Consider the following 15008-nt stretch of genomic DNA (forward strand, 5'->3'; position numbering starts at 1 on the left):
TACCGCCCCGCCCATCCTCCCCTTATTGCGAACTGATTTCTAGGGTTAAAGATATCCTTTCAGGGCCCTAGTTTTGTGCACCAGTGGTCTGTGTCTTTGATGGCTCTGCGTTTCTGGCACGGAAAGTCATGTACAGAACTGAAGTCAGCGCGCAAGGGCGGCATTTAAGTAGCTACCGCAACGTCATCCCGGCGACCACGACACCAACAACGGACGCGGAACCGACCGACGCTACCTTCCGACGCGCAGAGGTACTACTGACGAAGAAACTTTCCGGATCGAGTCCGACACCGTGGGGTAATTCTAGGGTAAGGCATCTACAACTAACTAATGTTTCTAACAGATATTATGTTCCTGAAGGTAAGTAACTTGTGCTTCAGGGACTTAATCGGCAAGAGGCGTATGCTGTTTGTCCTGTGTTAGCTAGGACAAATAAGGTAAGGCTGTGTTTTTCATTTTAACATTTTAAATCAACATTCTCCAAAGCAGCTATGATTTTACAGGAAATCTGACATGCTTTCCCATCCTCTACTATACCGCCCTGCTTTATGTGTAACTTTTTTTATCACTGCGTACATGCTTGCAAATCTGGGCTAAAAACAATACACATGTTGCAATGCTAACGTTGTAACCAAAAGGAACATTTATATTTCTCTAATTCAATGTTTTTTTATTAAGTACCAATTGCAGCACAAAGCAACAACAGTCACAGTGTTCAAATAAAAACAAGAGGTAAAATCCCAACAGACTGCTCCTATTCTCTCCGCTCTCCCTCTTCTGAAACTATGGAGTTTAATTGTAACTCTCTTCGCACCCCTCCCCCGCACCTAGGCTCCGCCTGCCAAACTCCAACAAGCATTTGCAATGCAATCGGTTTTGCATTTGTGAAAGTTAGAGCTATTGGTGTGATAAACAATATTGTATTTTACTTATATATTTTTTTGTTTGTAAAGGTGGAGAGTGTGTGTGTTTTTTTTAAACCTGATGGTAAAGAAACTGTGTTGAAAGACATGAAAAGAACCAATATGGAAAATGCTGAATTAGTGTGTGCATGTGCAATCAAATTATGTGGTTAGTGATTATGTGGTATGAAGTGTAGTGGTATTGCATGTCCTGGAGTGGCATGTATTGAGTGGAATTATGTGGTATGATGTGGAAATCTGTGGTGTGGATTGGATGTATGTGGTGTGTAGTGGAATTGTGTTGTGGACTTGAATTTTTTGCCATGGAATTATGTGGAGTTGAATTGTATTGCATGGAATTGTGTGGCATAAAGTGAAATTATGTTGAGTGTAACTATCTGGCATGGTGTGGAGTGTATTTATGTTGAGTGTTGCTATGTGGCATGGAGTAGATTTATGAGTGTACTTATGTGGTATGGAGTGTAATTTTGTAGGCTGGAGTGGAAATATGTGTAGAGGAATTATGTGGAGTTAAATTGTGTTGCGGAGTGTAATGAAATTATGTTGCAAGGGAGAGTAATGTGTATTTTGTTTTTTGGGGAGCGAACGGCTGGGAAGACAGCTTTGGTTCAGAATGTGCACAGAACGATTTTTAGGATTTTCTGCATTCAGGAGTATTCCTTGGCTGTTAAACTGACTGCTGTTTTAAGGCAATCATGATACAGGATTTTAGTGGTCCGGCCAGAGATTTTATATCTGTGTTAACACCTGAAGTGTGTAAGGCTTACGGAGGAAGAAAATTAGTTAAGCAGCAGGGAGGGACATGAGTTGGTGTGGGGATGGCAAGGCAGATAATGTTAAATACAAGTTTCACAAAGTGACTCCACATTTTGTAACAAGAGTTGCTGTGCCTCTGCGTTAAACGGACCTCTCTCTTTAAGGCAATCATGATATTGGATGTTACTGGTCCTGGGAGAGATTCTGGTCTCTACAGCTGAAGTGTGTAATGCTTAGGGAAGAAGACAAATACTTAAACACACATGGACAGGCGGGAGGTGGTGGAAATGACAACCCTTTTTTTTTTTGCAGTGGAATGATAATTTGATATACGAAAAAAGTAACATTCTGAAAAAAAGTGGTTATCAAAGGAATAAACAGGAAAAATATAATGTGTTAAAAGTAGGGAATTTCTGCTGTTATTGCACAATTTTTAAAGAAAACCCGACGTCTGCCACTCGTGTATATATATTTTTTAAAAACAGCTTGCACGAAGCAACAGGCAAGTGGGAAGAGCATGAAACGTAAATCAAAATAAAACAAGGTGGATGGGAAAGTAACGGGGCAGGGACAGCCGGTATGTGGCTGTTAAGGTGCCAATAATTTCAAGAGTGTACATTGTGAAGACGAAGGAGCTTTAACATACCTTGTCTCTCCTTCTCCAGCCATAAACGCTTCAAGCTCCCCAGCTGCTTCTCTTCATTCCAGGGCACGGTACATACTGTAGTACCTGCGTCTCATGCTGAGAGTGGGTGATAAACATATTTATTGCTCGTTGTTAACAGAAACAAATGTCGGCCACTTATCAGTTAATCATTTTCAGCTGTATAGATTGTGACGTAAAACCAATCTTGGATCCACGCTTTATAATTAATTGGAATTATTCTGCAATTATTACAACGCATGCGTAGGATTAACCAAAACGCAGCTTTAACAAAGCCCACAATAAAGAAAGCCGTGACGGCCTGGGACGCATCTCAGAGTGGTTGGAAGGCTGGCGGCATCAGCTTAAGAGAGAAGAACGAATTGCTTCATTACTCTATGTGCAGACCACAGCTAGACGGGCAATGTAGTTGTACTGTGTGTTTCCGAATACAGTGCCAGGAGTCTGTGAATAGGCAGCAAATGTTAAGACTAGTGTGAAGGGCTGAAATGTCTCCTTCCCTCAGCAGCGCTCCATGGAAGCCTGTTGGAGCGAATATGGAGCGAACAGAAGTGTGTTAAATTACCCAGTCTGGACGGGAGCAGTTGTGGGCATCCCAAATAAAAACTATACAGCTTGTGTAAAGTCTGTGAATGCGGAGCAGACGTTAACAGTATTGGGAGGGGCAGAAATGCCTTCTGCTCTCTGCAGTGCACAAAGCAAACTTGTCGGAGCAACTATAAGTTACAGTGCAAGCAGGATCGGTTGAAGGCGCGTAGGCAACAAAAGACCACATTTTGATAAAATGTAAAGGCCATGGGAAACATGTGCGCGCCATGCTCATACACGACAAAAAAAAGAATGTGAATTCGCCCATCAAATCCCACGACAAACAAGCATTTGCAATGCAATAGGACTCGTATTTATGCAAGACCTATTGCATTGGAAACGGGAGTGCGGGCGTCCAAGAAGGCACGAACGGAAGTGGGGTGGGTGAGGGGGGGGGTTGAGAAGTCACGGACTGCGGGAGGGTGTGTGGGGGCACAGGGAAGAAAATAGTGTTTGGAGTAAAGTAGCCAATAGCCAGGAACGAATACAAATGACAACATGGCCGTCAGGAGGAGGGGCTAACAAGCCTAAAACCAATCAGAAGGCAGCATTTAGGATCTAAGCCAATTAAAAATATGGGCAGAGAGTGGACGGAGCTTCCACAAAGCTACTACTCTATAGGGTATACTGCATGCCTCGCAAAGCGACAGCGTATGAGTTGCAATGCTAGGCGAGACCTAAAACACAGTCCCCGTCCGTCCGTAAGTGTAAAGCGGTTAAAAAACAAATGTAATCCAGTCTTGGAGCTTCCGCTGTATAAACTGGCAAACGGGCAGGTGTTAGGAAATTCCTACATGGTAGAAAATGGAATGGTTACAATATTTAATTTAAATAAAGTGATAGTTTGTTTACTACGTTTCTGTATGGAATTTTCTACTGCACATGTACTCATCTTAGTGTAGTCAAGCTACAAATAGCAATAGTCCTATGCAAATATGAACACTCAACTGGAGAAAGATACTTATATTGTTGCTTTAAAAAAGGTTAGTTAAGTTTCATTTTGTAAATTGCTACATGCAGTGACTAGTCTCAGACGGCAAAGTAAACATAAGTCACAACACTGTCCTGCTGAATCAGTGTTGTGAAAGTCAGAAACAGGTCCTGCCCACTTGTCACTGGCACTGAACAAAACAACTGTGTCGATATGCTCCTTGTGAAAGAATGGAATGCTGTAATCACAGTGAAGCTAGCCGATAGACAGAGAGAGAGAGAGAGACAGAATTTTAATAAACACAAAAGGCCATGGTTAACGCCAGACCTAATTAGAGGCCAAATTATTGGATAAAGTCTCAAAAGTGCATCCATGTCCTTGCATCAATTGCAGATTACGGCTTTCATGAATTCAGAAGAGTTTACAGAAGTTGGCCAAGAAATAGTACTCCTGGAAAATATTTGTGAACTGCATTTTAACATGAGCAAATATGTAGGTGTAGATTTGCTCATGCTAAAATCTGAGTGTTTTCAAGTTCTTTGCCTCCAACCACTTTTTTCCCAACCCTGGAAGACGTTTTATGTCTGCCATTGTCAGGAGTACATTTCCAACCTTTCTCAGCATGGGAAAAGATTAGAGAAGAGTTGGTGAAATCCCTTAAAACATGCAAGTTGGTAGGTTTGCACAGACTCAAAAGGGCATTCCAACCCTGGAACTGCTGCTTACGATTACCTTCATCCCCAGTATGTAGATCTGCTGAAATGTGGCAACATAAGAGAATTGCTAGTATTCGAACCCTACTATGGAAGGATCCCTGGCAAAATCAGAGAGGCTGTTTCAGAGCTCTTATATAATGAGAATGCGGCCATAATTTGTTGCCGCATTACATGGCTCAAAAGGAAAAAGTTGATTTTATTACAGAATAAGTAGATTTATGAAGCAACCAGTCCCATGGGCAAGTAGATATTTTATTGAATTCCATACCCCTGCACACTCCTCAGCCCATATGGGTTAGTGAAATTGAAGCCCTCTCAGCTGTTAGGCATCCTTAATCAGTGTTTCACGCATAGATGGTGGTGAAGAGAACTAATCCTTTTTTCCCCAGAGGTAGTATTGGAAGTCCACTAGATATTGAACTTGTTAGTGTCTTGCTAGGGGTGGGCGGAATTTGCGAAATTGCCTTTCGCAAAATTGCGCAAAACGGCAAAAAATCTCTGCGAACACGCAAAATTTCGCGTGCTCGCGGAGTTTTTGGGCTGCTTAATGCATTACTGAATTTGAGCTTCAACTCGGGCACCTGCTTTATTTATATCAGTAAGTGCTTCCTGTTGAGGTTTAATTTTTGCGACAGGAGCATCGTGCCAGAATGAATACTGCCCTGCATATTTACCCAAGAAGATGCCACCGTTTTGTGCAATACCTCTACTCAACTGGAGTACTGTCTACTGGCTAATCAGTAAGTGCTACCTCATGGGTAAATGTATAGTGCTTTTCCTACACTACAGCTGCGTAAAGGGCCAGAAGAGTTGTCTACAGCGACCATGTGTGTCTGTAACTTTGCCACCGCGCCGATGGGTGCCGGTGTCACTCGTGTGAGCTGTCCATCATAGTGGGGGAAAGGGCGGGAAGACGTTGCACACCGCTGGTGTGTGGGCTGGAGCCAAACAGGCGGGGCTTCCATGCAGGTCACATGCCTCTTGTTTATAAAGGGCCAGAGACCGATCAGAGCAGCAGATGAGGAGACAGAACCTCCTGGTTTCAGGAACTACACGGGGATTGCGCTCGAGAAACTCGTGGGTGCACAGAGCTCCATCAAGGATTACAGCAAATTGTTGACGGTAGATATGGGGAGAAAGCACACCTGCCTAGCCTCGACCGTGCTCACAAATGTTTTGTGCTGATTAATGCGTTACTGAATTTTAGCTTCAACTCGGGCACCTGCTTTATTTATAACTGTAAGGGCTTCCTGTTGCGGTTTAGTGACAGGAGCATCGTGCCAGAATGAATCCTGCCCTGCATATTTCCGTTCCACCGTGGACCGCGGAAGTTTCGACATTTTCGCATTCCGCGCGGAACGTGAAAATGCCGAAGTTTCGCAAGTTCCGCGAGCGGAACGGAATTTGTCGTCCACCCGTTGTCTTTGCAGGCGCAGTGTTATATTTCACCACTACAGACCTGCTTTCTATCTGGTCACAGTTTCCGAATTTGATTAGGTTTTCCTTTTATGATTTCTTTGGACAGGCTGCTGCATTAATCAGCATTTTTAAATAAAACATTAATTTCTTAAAATATGTTTTGAAACTAATCAAATATTTATGTCTTCAATTAAGGATCCCACGATGGAGATCAAGAAAAACGATTGATTTATTTTCTTTCTTGCTAGCGATCATGCTTTGGGTCTGACTTGCATCGATCTCTTACATAAGAACACGTGTATCTTGTGCACCCAAAAAAGCAGTATAATAGTTCATGAAATAAAGTAATGGACACATTTGAAAACCCACAACCCAACAGTTGCATAATATTTTTTTCCCATTGCTTCTATGCATAAAAACTTTGGTATGACTGTTTTGCCCATGTTCATCAGTTTTATTATCTGCCTTTTTTAGGTACTGGAAGCTCAAAAATCAATTGATCAAAGTCTTGAGAAGTCAACAGCGGAAGAGGCAAGTCACTCATGATAATATTTCATTAGCTCAGCTTATGGAAAGCATGAAGTCCTCTATATGCTAAAGTTTGTAAAATCTGTACAACATTGGGCTGCTTTGATCAAGAGCAACACCCCAAATTGTAAATTCTATGAGCAATGTTCATCAATGTGAGCTCGTATCTTTGTTTCCAATAGAGGCTCAGTCACTCCCTCAACTCTAACTTGCTGTCTGCCTCATCCTCAGTCGCTCACTATTAGTCACTCACTAACTCTCCTTCTCATTCAGGGGCTCTCCATTGCTAATCATAAGCACTTAATAATCCCACCTACGTGCGGTGACCCAGGAGCAGTACTTTGAGAGTCACATCCACTTAGCCTTACTTTGGAAAGGCCAGGAAACATATGTGACAGACATGTAAAATGTTTGCAGCCTTAAAAACATGCTAGACTGCCAATCTTTATTAACTTACTTTACATTTTTGAACGAGAAAAGAGTCACAACCTTAAAAATCACTTAAGCATAGTAATCTTTTAGAAACATCCTTTACAGGTTTTTACTTTTTTTTAAAGTAAGATAAGGAGTATAAGGCAACGCTGGGTGGCAGCAGACGGCTTGTGTTGAAGAGGCCGAAATCCGGCAACCTCGCAAGATGACGGCATGGCCTGTGGCCTGATGCCGCGGAGCACTGGTGACCAACGCAGGCCACGTAGCCCCGTCGGGGGTGCCTCGGACCCTCTGCCCCGGTGGCCAAGAAGCGAACAACCCAGCAGCGGAGTCTTCAGACCCCAGATGAGACCCTGACGCCCTGCTGCTGGCATGCGGGGACTGCAGCCTAGGCTCAAGACTCAAGGTTGGCACTGCCGGTGAGAGGGCCCCGCTGCAGCAGGAGCGGTTAGCGGGAGGCCTACCTGAAGTTGGTGTGGCGGGCGGCCCGAGAGAAGCCAGGCCGTTGAGACTCGAGCTCCAGCCGCAGACTTGAGGCCCGGACAAGCTGCGGCGACCTGCGCCCTGAGTTCCTTCCTGGGGGGCCTGCTGGGTGACGCCTTTCACTGCGGGAAGCGCTGGACGCGTGCTCGCTTGGGCGCTGCACAGCCCTCTGAACCTGATGCACGCTTGGACGTCACACAAAGGCCCAGGAAAGGCAGGTGGGCCCGGCGAACAACGGCCTGGACTCGGACCACTGAGGTGTGGCAGAGGAGACTACCTCTTGGGCCGGTGCTGTGCGGTCGGCTTTGGCTGTACGCGAACCCCCTTCTTCCCCGACAGACCGGTAATCAGTCGGGCCTGGGGGCTGGGGTTAACAGAAGGGGCGTGGCATCTCCCCTCATGGGCCACCCTGACAGTGCTAGATCTTCCCGGGGAGACCAAGGGAGTGCTGTAGACCCCAGGGCGACCCGCTAGCCATGACCCAGGTCCAGGCCCCACGCAACTACAGGCGGGCCGGGACAGACAATTACCAATCTCCACGCCCCTCCCATGGGTGGTGATCAGCAGCCTGGGGGAGTGATCTGATGGGACCACCAGGGCCTGAAGACAGAAGGTCCAAACTGGGTTGATGGGCACTCGGTACTATGAAGGTCCTCTACTGGGAGCATGCCAGACATTCAGTTTCCCCACAGAACCCTGCACCATGGCTCATAGAGGCCCATACCCGATCTGACCGCCCGACTTGTGGACCAAGGGCCTGGAGGAGCCCCAAGAGAGCTTGGTCACTCCTCTATCGCTCCACCCGGTCATGACTGGAGGGCACCCCTTCGCCTTGGCCCTCGCCCAGGGGCTTTAACCCAACACCCTGACAATCCTTTGATGCTCCCTGGCGTGCAGTATACCAGACAAAACAAGGATATTGAGACGGCTGACCCCCCAAGAACATCCCGCCATGCCTGTAGCTACCTGCGACGTGGCGTGGTGGCCTTAGAACACTGGACTTGATTGCCTCCTTTCCTTCCACACACACGTCAAAGAAACAGTGACTATTTCCCCTCCCAGACACAACAATCCATACTCCGAAGTAGCCAGAAAGGAGACAACCTGTGCCCAGCTGTCGCCATGAGGAAGGACCGAGGGCCCAAGCCTCCCTCAACACAGACCAAAATTGACCAATACACAACCAATGACCCCGAAACAGAGGCCAGGTCCAATGAGAAACCCACCCCAGCTGCCGTAGATCTCAACACTATCCTACAAGCGATCAGCGCCTCACAGTCCTCAGTTAAAAATAAGATTGGTGAGGTCCGAGTGGATATGGCTCACCTCCGACAGGATCTCCGAAACGCGATGACCCGTATCCCAGAAACTGAATCCCGCTTCTGATGGATACTTCTGCCTGTGGATTCCTCACCTTTTGAATATCCCCTGTGCCAGCATTCCACGGGAAAATTCTTTCCTAGCTCTCCCACGTCGATGAGGACGTCACAATGGACCGGCTCCACTCGCGGCACCGTATGACGTCATCGGAGCCACAAAAGGACCTCGTCGGCGTGCTGACGTCAGTTCCCTTTTTTCCGCGCCGTCAACGCTTAACGTTTTTTTCAGGACTCTCCATACTCATCGTGGAAAACTTTGACCCTTGACCCTGTCACCAGGCAGGTCGCTCCCCTCACTGCCACACAGCCCCCCTGTGTGCCCTGTGCCCGCTGCTGCTGCCGCTCGTAATTGGTTTGTGCCCCGTAATTGGTTTGTGTCTGCTTTTTTGATCCACTGCTATTACTGTGTATTTTTCTGCTGTCTTGACCCCGTTTTGCCTTGTGTCTCCCTTGTGCCCCATTTTGCCTGTGTCCCCATTTGCCTTCTGTGACCACCGCCCGCTCCCCCCTTCGTGTTTCCCGACGCTGCACCCCCTGCGGCCCCGCCCCCCTGCATTCCCATTCGCCACCCCGCTCCCGCCTCCTAGATGCTCCTCCCTCCCACATCCCCTCATATGGAGGCCGCGCAGCGGTAGAGAGAGCGACCCTTGACCCTGTCACCAGGCAGGTCGCTCCCCTCACCACCACACAGCCGCCCTGTGTGCCCTGTGCCCGCTGCCGCTCGTAATTGGTTTGAGCCGCGTAATTGGTTTGTGCCTGCTTTTTTGATCCACTGCTAATACTCTGTATTTTTCTGCTTTTATGCTGTCTTGCCCCGTGTTGCCTGTGTCCCCATTTGCCTTCTGTGACCCCTGCCCACTCCCCCTTCGTCCCCGCCTCCTGCATTCCCATTAGCTACCCCGCTCCCACCTCCCAGCTGCTCCTCCCTCCCACATCCCCTCATATGGAGGCCGCGCAGCGGCCGTCCCGATGGCACGCCGAAGGTGCGCCTAAGGCAAGCCCATCTGCCACCCGTCCGTGCCTGGACCGCAACCAGTGCCAGAACCCCTGGCTCCCACACACACCACGACGCCCGCCTCCGCTACGACTCCAGTACCCTCCACGCACTCAATGCCGGACGATCACGCACCTGCTGCCTGGCTGCCCCGAAGCACACCCAAGGACCCTTCTCCTGCCGGAACTGCAGCTTCACCAGCATCCGGACCGCATGCCCACCCACCGAAGGACCCAATTTCCTCAGATGCATCCAGCTCAACACCCGCTCCGCCCGCAAACACGCCTTTGAACTCTGGGACCTACTCTGCACCAACGTCCCAGCCGTCGAACTCTGGGACCTACTCTGCACCAACGCCCCAGACATCGCCTTCCTGACAGAGACCTGACTGACCTCCTCCTCGGCACCCGACATCGCCATAGCCATCCCGGAAGGCTACAAGATCACCCGCAAGGACCGCACCAAAGGAGCAGGAGGAGGAATCTCAAAATCTCGACAGACGCCGACGACACCCTCAGCACCGCCGAACACCTGCACTTCCAGATCCACACCGACCCCAACACCACCCTCAGAGGCACCCTCATCTACAGACCCCCCGTGTCCCGACTGCAGTTTAGCGACTCCATCGCCGACTTTATCAGTACACACAACCTCGCCTCCACGGACTACATCCTCCTCGGGGACCTAAACTTCCACCTCGAGAACCACAACGACTTCAACTCCTCCACCCTGATCGACAACCTCGGCAACCTCAGACTCAGACAACTCGTCACAACACCCACCCGCTCCGCTGGCCACACGCTTGACCCCCATCTTCTCAGCAAGCACCTACGTCTTCTTCGACCGCACCACCGAACTCCACTGGACCGACCACCGCTGCATCCACTTCACCTTCCGGAAACCCACCACACACCACCGCACCCAGCAGATGCCTCGCCGCAGCTGGAGCAAGATCACTGAGGACCAGCTAACCACCGCCCTCGCCCAGAGCCCACCCGCAGACCCGACCGACCCCGACGTCGCAGCCCGCAGCCTCAGACAATGGATCGACAACTGCGCCAACACCCTTGCCCCAATCAAGAAGCCCCCCAATGCCCACACCAGCAAGAGAGCCAGCTGGTTTACCGAAGACCTCCAGGCCTCCAAGCATACCTGCCGAAAACTAGAAAAAAGCTGAACCCGCGAAAAAACACCGGAAAGCTACACAGCCCCCAGGAACGCCACCCGCTGACAGCAACACCTCATCAGATCCGCCAAAAGGACCGCCTTCAGAGACCGCCTAGACAACAACACACACAACAGCAAAGAGCTCTTCAGCAACGTGAAGGAACTCTCCAACCCCAGCTCCAACACCAACGACATCCCACCATCACAAGATCTGTGCGACTCGCTGGCCACCTTCTTCTATCGCAAGATCGCAGACATCCACTGTAGGAGGGTAGGGTCTGCTTCCTATGGTCACCCCCACTTTTTGCTTTTGCTTTACTGGTTTTCGACTTATATGTGGCTGTGGGCCTGCTAATGAGACCCACAGCCCAGCTGTTCTCTCTCTAAATTCATACTATGTACTTTAGGTACATAACCCAATTGGTAAGGATCACCTTATGGGTCCCTGGACAGTGTACCCTAGGTACCCAGGGCATAGGTGTACCCTAGGCCTACCAGGGGCTGCAGCATGTATTATGCCACCCCTGGCTGGCCTCCCATCATGACACAACTGGCTGGTCACTCAGCTGGGGCAAGGTCGTGTAATCACCCCTTGCTTAGGTATAGTATTCCTATACCTACCTTATATATAGACACATGGGTAACCTGTAAGGGGGAACAACCTTTACATCGCGGTTAGGACACCGCGATGCAGTTACATCGCAATCGTTACAACGACTGCGATGTTACCACGCCATGCCATTACAACGCAAGTCTTTACATCGACTTGCGCTAGATGGCGTGCTAACATTACAAATAGTGTAGTTTACTATCCCAACACCTTCCCTACTGTTAAGTGGACTGGAGTTGGAATAGTAAATTACGCTTTTCTAATGTTAGCACGCCATCTAGTGCAAGTCGATGTAAAGACTTGCGTTGTAAAGGCATGGCGTGGTAACATCGCAGTCGTTGTAACGACCGCGATGTAACGGTACGCGTTGTAAAAACTCGCGTTGTAACATCGTACATCCACCTGTAAGCCACTCCTATGGCAGGCCTTAACAATCCTGGAGGCAGAGTGCTTGGTAACATGTGAGATGGTGCTCTAGCGTGAGCTGAGCCTGTCTGCAGCTTTCGGAACCATGTCCTTATAGCTGTTCTATGATATCGCCTATCATATACTATTAAAGTGCCTTATAATCCTCGCGGTTATGGTAACTATGGTTTGGCTTTATCAAAACATGTCGTGTAAGGTGTCTAACACTTTGGAATACTACCCCCACACCATTTCTGGCGATGAGGATAGTATTCCCCCCTTCTAGAGGGAGAAGACATGTTAAAATCCTACTTACCCGGTTAAAGTTAACCAGAGCCCCAGCATCACAAAATGGATGCTGTTGCCACGGACACAAGTCTGACCTCCTGCTGCTGGGAGTCCTTCCAGCGAGGGAGGCTTAGACAATAGGTTTCCTGCCTTGGGAGGTGATAGCACCACCCCAGACAGGACTTAGTGTATTGGGGCAGGGAGGGATGAAAGAAACGAGACACTGCCTGGGGCACACAAGGTGTCCCATGCATAGCCCGGTTCAAACCGGTGCTGGGGCACTCCAGCCCGAGCCCTCGCGCGAAACTGGACAAAGGGAAGGGGGTGTAACCACCCCCCTCCCTGGTCCCACCCATAGGAGGGACCTAGCAGGTAATCCAGCCCCCCAGATTAGTATAAGAGTGGGAGCTGAGCCCCTAGGACTTTGCATTATCCTGAACTGAAACTAGACACGAAACTCTGGACCTTCGACATTCGACAACAAGAAGACTGAAGAATCTCCCTTGTGGCCATGGAGTGGCCACCCTGTGAAAACAGGCACCATCAAGCGACCTGCCGTTTGCTTTGCCCAAGTTCTACGAGGAACCGACTGCAGAGCCCGACCAGTGCCTTGACTTCCAGACTTCTCCGACCCTGATTCACATCCACAGCCGAGCTGAGATCCGTGGAGGCGACGAGAGACGTGGGACCGGCTACCTGGGAAAATTGGCGAGTAGCTCTCAGCTCAGCTTCTGAGGCATCCTCGAAGTGGTGCTCTGAGGATTGAGAAGCCCCAACCCCGAGCACCATCTGCACCGAAGATCAGCCCTCCACACTCCACGAGTTCTGCGTGGGGCCCTTCTGCATTTTCCTGCTCGACGTGTCTGTCCGGTTGCTAGCCCGTTGGCTAGTAGCCTCAGTGACGACGAACCCTTAAACTTTCCACCGCTGGTTTGGCTCCTCTAGACTGGCCCTTGCTTCCCTGTGAAAGAGAAGCACCTCAGACCTTCCTGGTCTGCACCTGAAGCGAATGTCCCTTTCCGCGTGGGTTGCCTTTGCCAAGGCTTGTTGACTCCAATTGGGACGTCAACTCCGCCATCAGCAAGATCCTTCGTGGGACAGCTCGCACCCTGGTTCTGGTCATCCTCGACGCCTCCTGGTCCACGCAGCTGCAGAGACAAGCTTCAAGACATCACCTGTGTTCTGCACGACATCTCCTGGTTCCTTCCTGGTTCCACACGGTCATTGGCTAGTGACCCAGACTTTGTCCCCTCTGCTTGCAGGTGTTCTTCCTTCAAGATCCATCCTTGGGTCCACCGGACATCTTCCTCCTGGCCACCTGCCAGCATCTGTTCTTCAGGCATCCATAGGATCCAGCGACGACACCCGACACATCTTCACACCTATGCACCCGTCTCCTGTGGGTGAGGTAATGCTAGTACTCAGGTGCTCGAGTAGATATTGACTATCCAAGTGTCTAAGTCTTTAGTTGCTTCCTCCTAGTTACTTCAAAAGTGTCCTTATTCTTCCTATTTCTGACTATTACATTCCCTTTGACTTTAATGTAACCCGCATGTGTGTTTCCACACTGCACACGCCTCCCGTGGGCCTCCCACTTCCTAACTATTGGTAGGGTAGTGTAGCCTGAGCGATTCCCTAGGCCCTAGGCCTACTCCCTGTTCGTGACGTGGTACTTATACCACTTTCTTAGTATATGGTTTGCGTGGCACCCGGGCCTAACTGTATTTTCCTGTGTAACTTAACGTATGCTACTTAAGAAATTGTTTGTACTTAGACCTCTGAACTCATAAAGAGTGCTGAGGGTATATGTTAGAATAAATACATTCTACTTTTATATATACCTGGTGTGGGGTCCTTTCATTTGGTATTCAAGTGATTGTAATGGTATAACAGCTGGCTTCACATGCCATACAGAGTTTAGCCTAAGACTGCTCTTGTCCATGCTACCACTAGGATAGCTGGTCTATAAGGTTGACTTTACAACCAATCACCATAAGGGTTGTTTGGACTGATACAGGGTGTACACTAGAACTAGTGACACCAACTTCTCACATTGGTGAGCAGCGGTTGGTATCTGAGCTTGCTGTTGTGATACCATTGTAATCTTGAAATATCAAATTGAAGGATCACATTAGGTACTGTAAGGTACATATAAAACAAAATCTTAGAATACTTATGTTCTACTGAACTTAGTTGTTGTAGGTTGAAGGGCCTAGCACACCCTGACTATAACCACTAGAGAGGTTTTTAGTAGATACAACTAGTGTAGGTAGGTGCACACACCACACCCTCACTAGATCATGTCTCTGAGAGGAGATCAAGATGATTCTCTCTCAGGAGGGGTATTTCCTAGAAAGATACCCTCTAGATATGATACCCTAACTTTTCAGGAGATGAGACAAGTGTGTACCTCCAGGAAGTTAAAACAGGGGTCCAACCATACCCTCATTTATCTAGTGGAGATCTTAGAAGAGTATGATGCTCAGAGAGCCTCCCACGATGGTACCTTAGGTACAAATGAGGGTCTGCCCTCTACAGAAGACTCCCCTCACCACACTGATCAAGATGAGTCAGAAGGGACTTCAGGAGATGAGGTAGACAGCCTGGTCCAAGTTAGGAGACTTAGCCAGGCTAATTTAAGCCTACATGGGAGTCAGAATGGGATCCCCCCGTTCAGACCCTCAAGTGGACTTAACCAGAGAGATAGGAGAGGAAGATCCCCTTC

The 15008-nt window shown here is 48.9% G+C and overlaps 1 protein-coding gene across 1 annotated transcript in view; it reads left to right on the plus strand.

Moving 5' to 3' along the window:
• Nucleotides 1–15008, plus strand: part of LOC146805548 (uncharacterized) — a 766323-nt gene that overhangs the window by 23858 nt on the left and 727457 nt on the right. Inside the window, exon 4 of the mRNA XM_085623807.1 lies at nucleotides 6472–6528. Within this exon, the coding sequence (XP_085479933.1) occupies nucleotides 6472–6528 (57 nt within the window). The remainder of the gene's footprint in view (nucleotides 1–6471; nucleotides 6529–15008) is intronic.

The sequence above is a fragment of the Triturus cristatus genome, chromosome 8 (genome assembly GCF_964204655.1).
Source record: "Triturus cristatus chromosome 8, aTriCri1.1, whole genome shotgun sequence".
NCBI classification, from domain to species: Eukaryota; Metazoa; Chordata; class Amphibia; order Caudata; family Salamandridae; genus Triturus; species Triturus cristatus.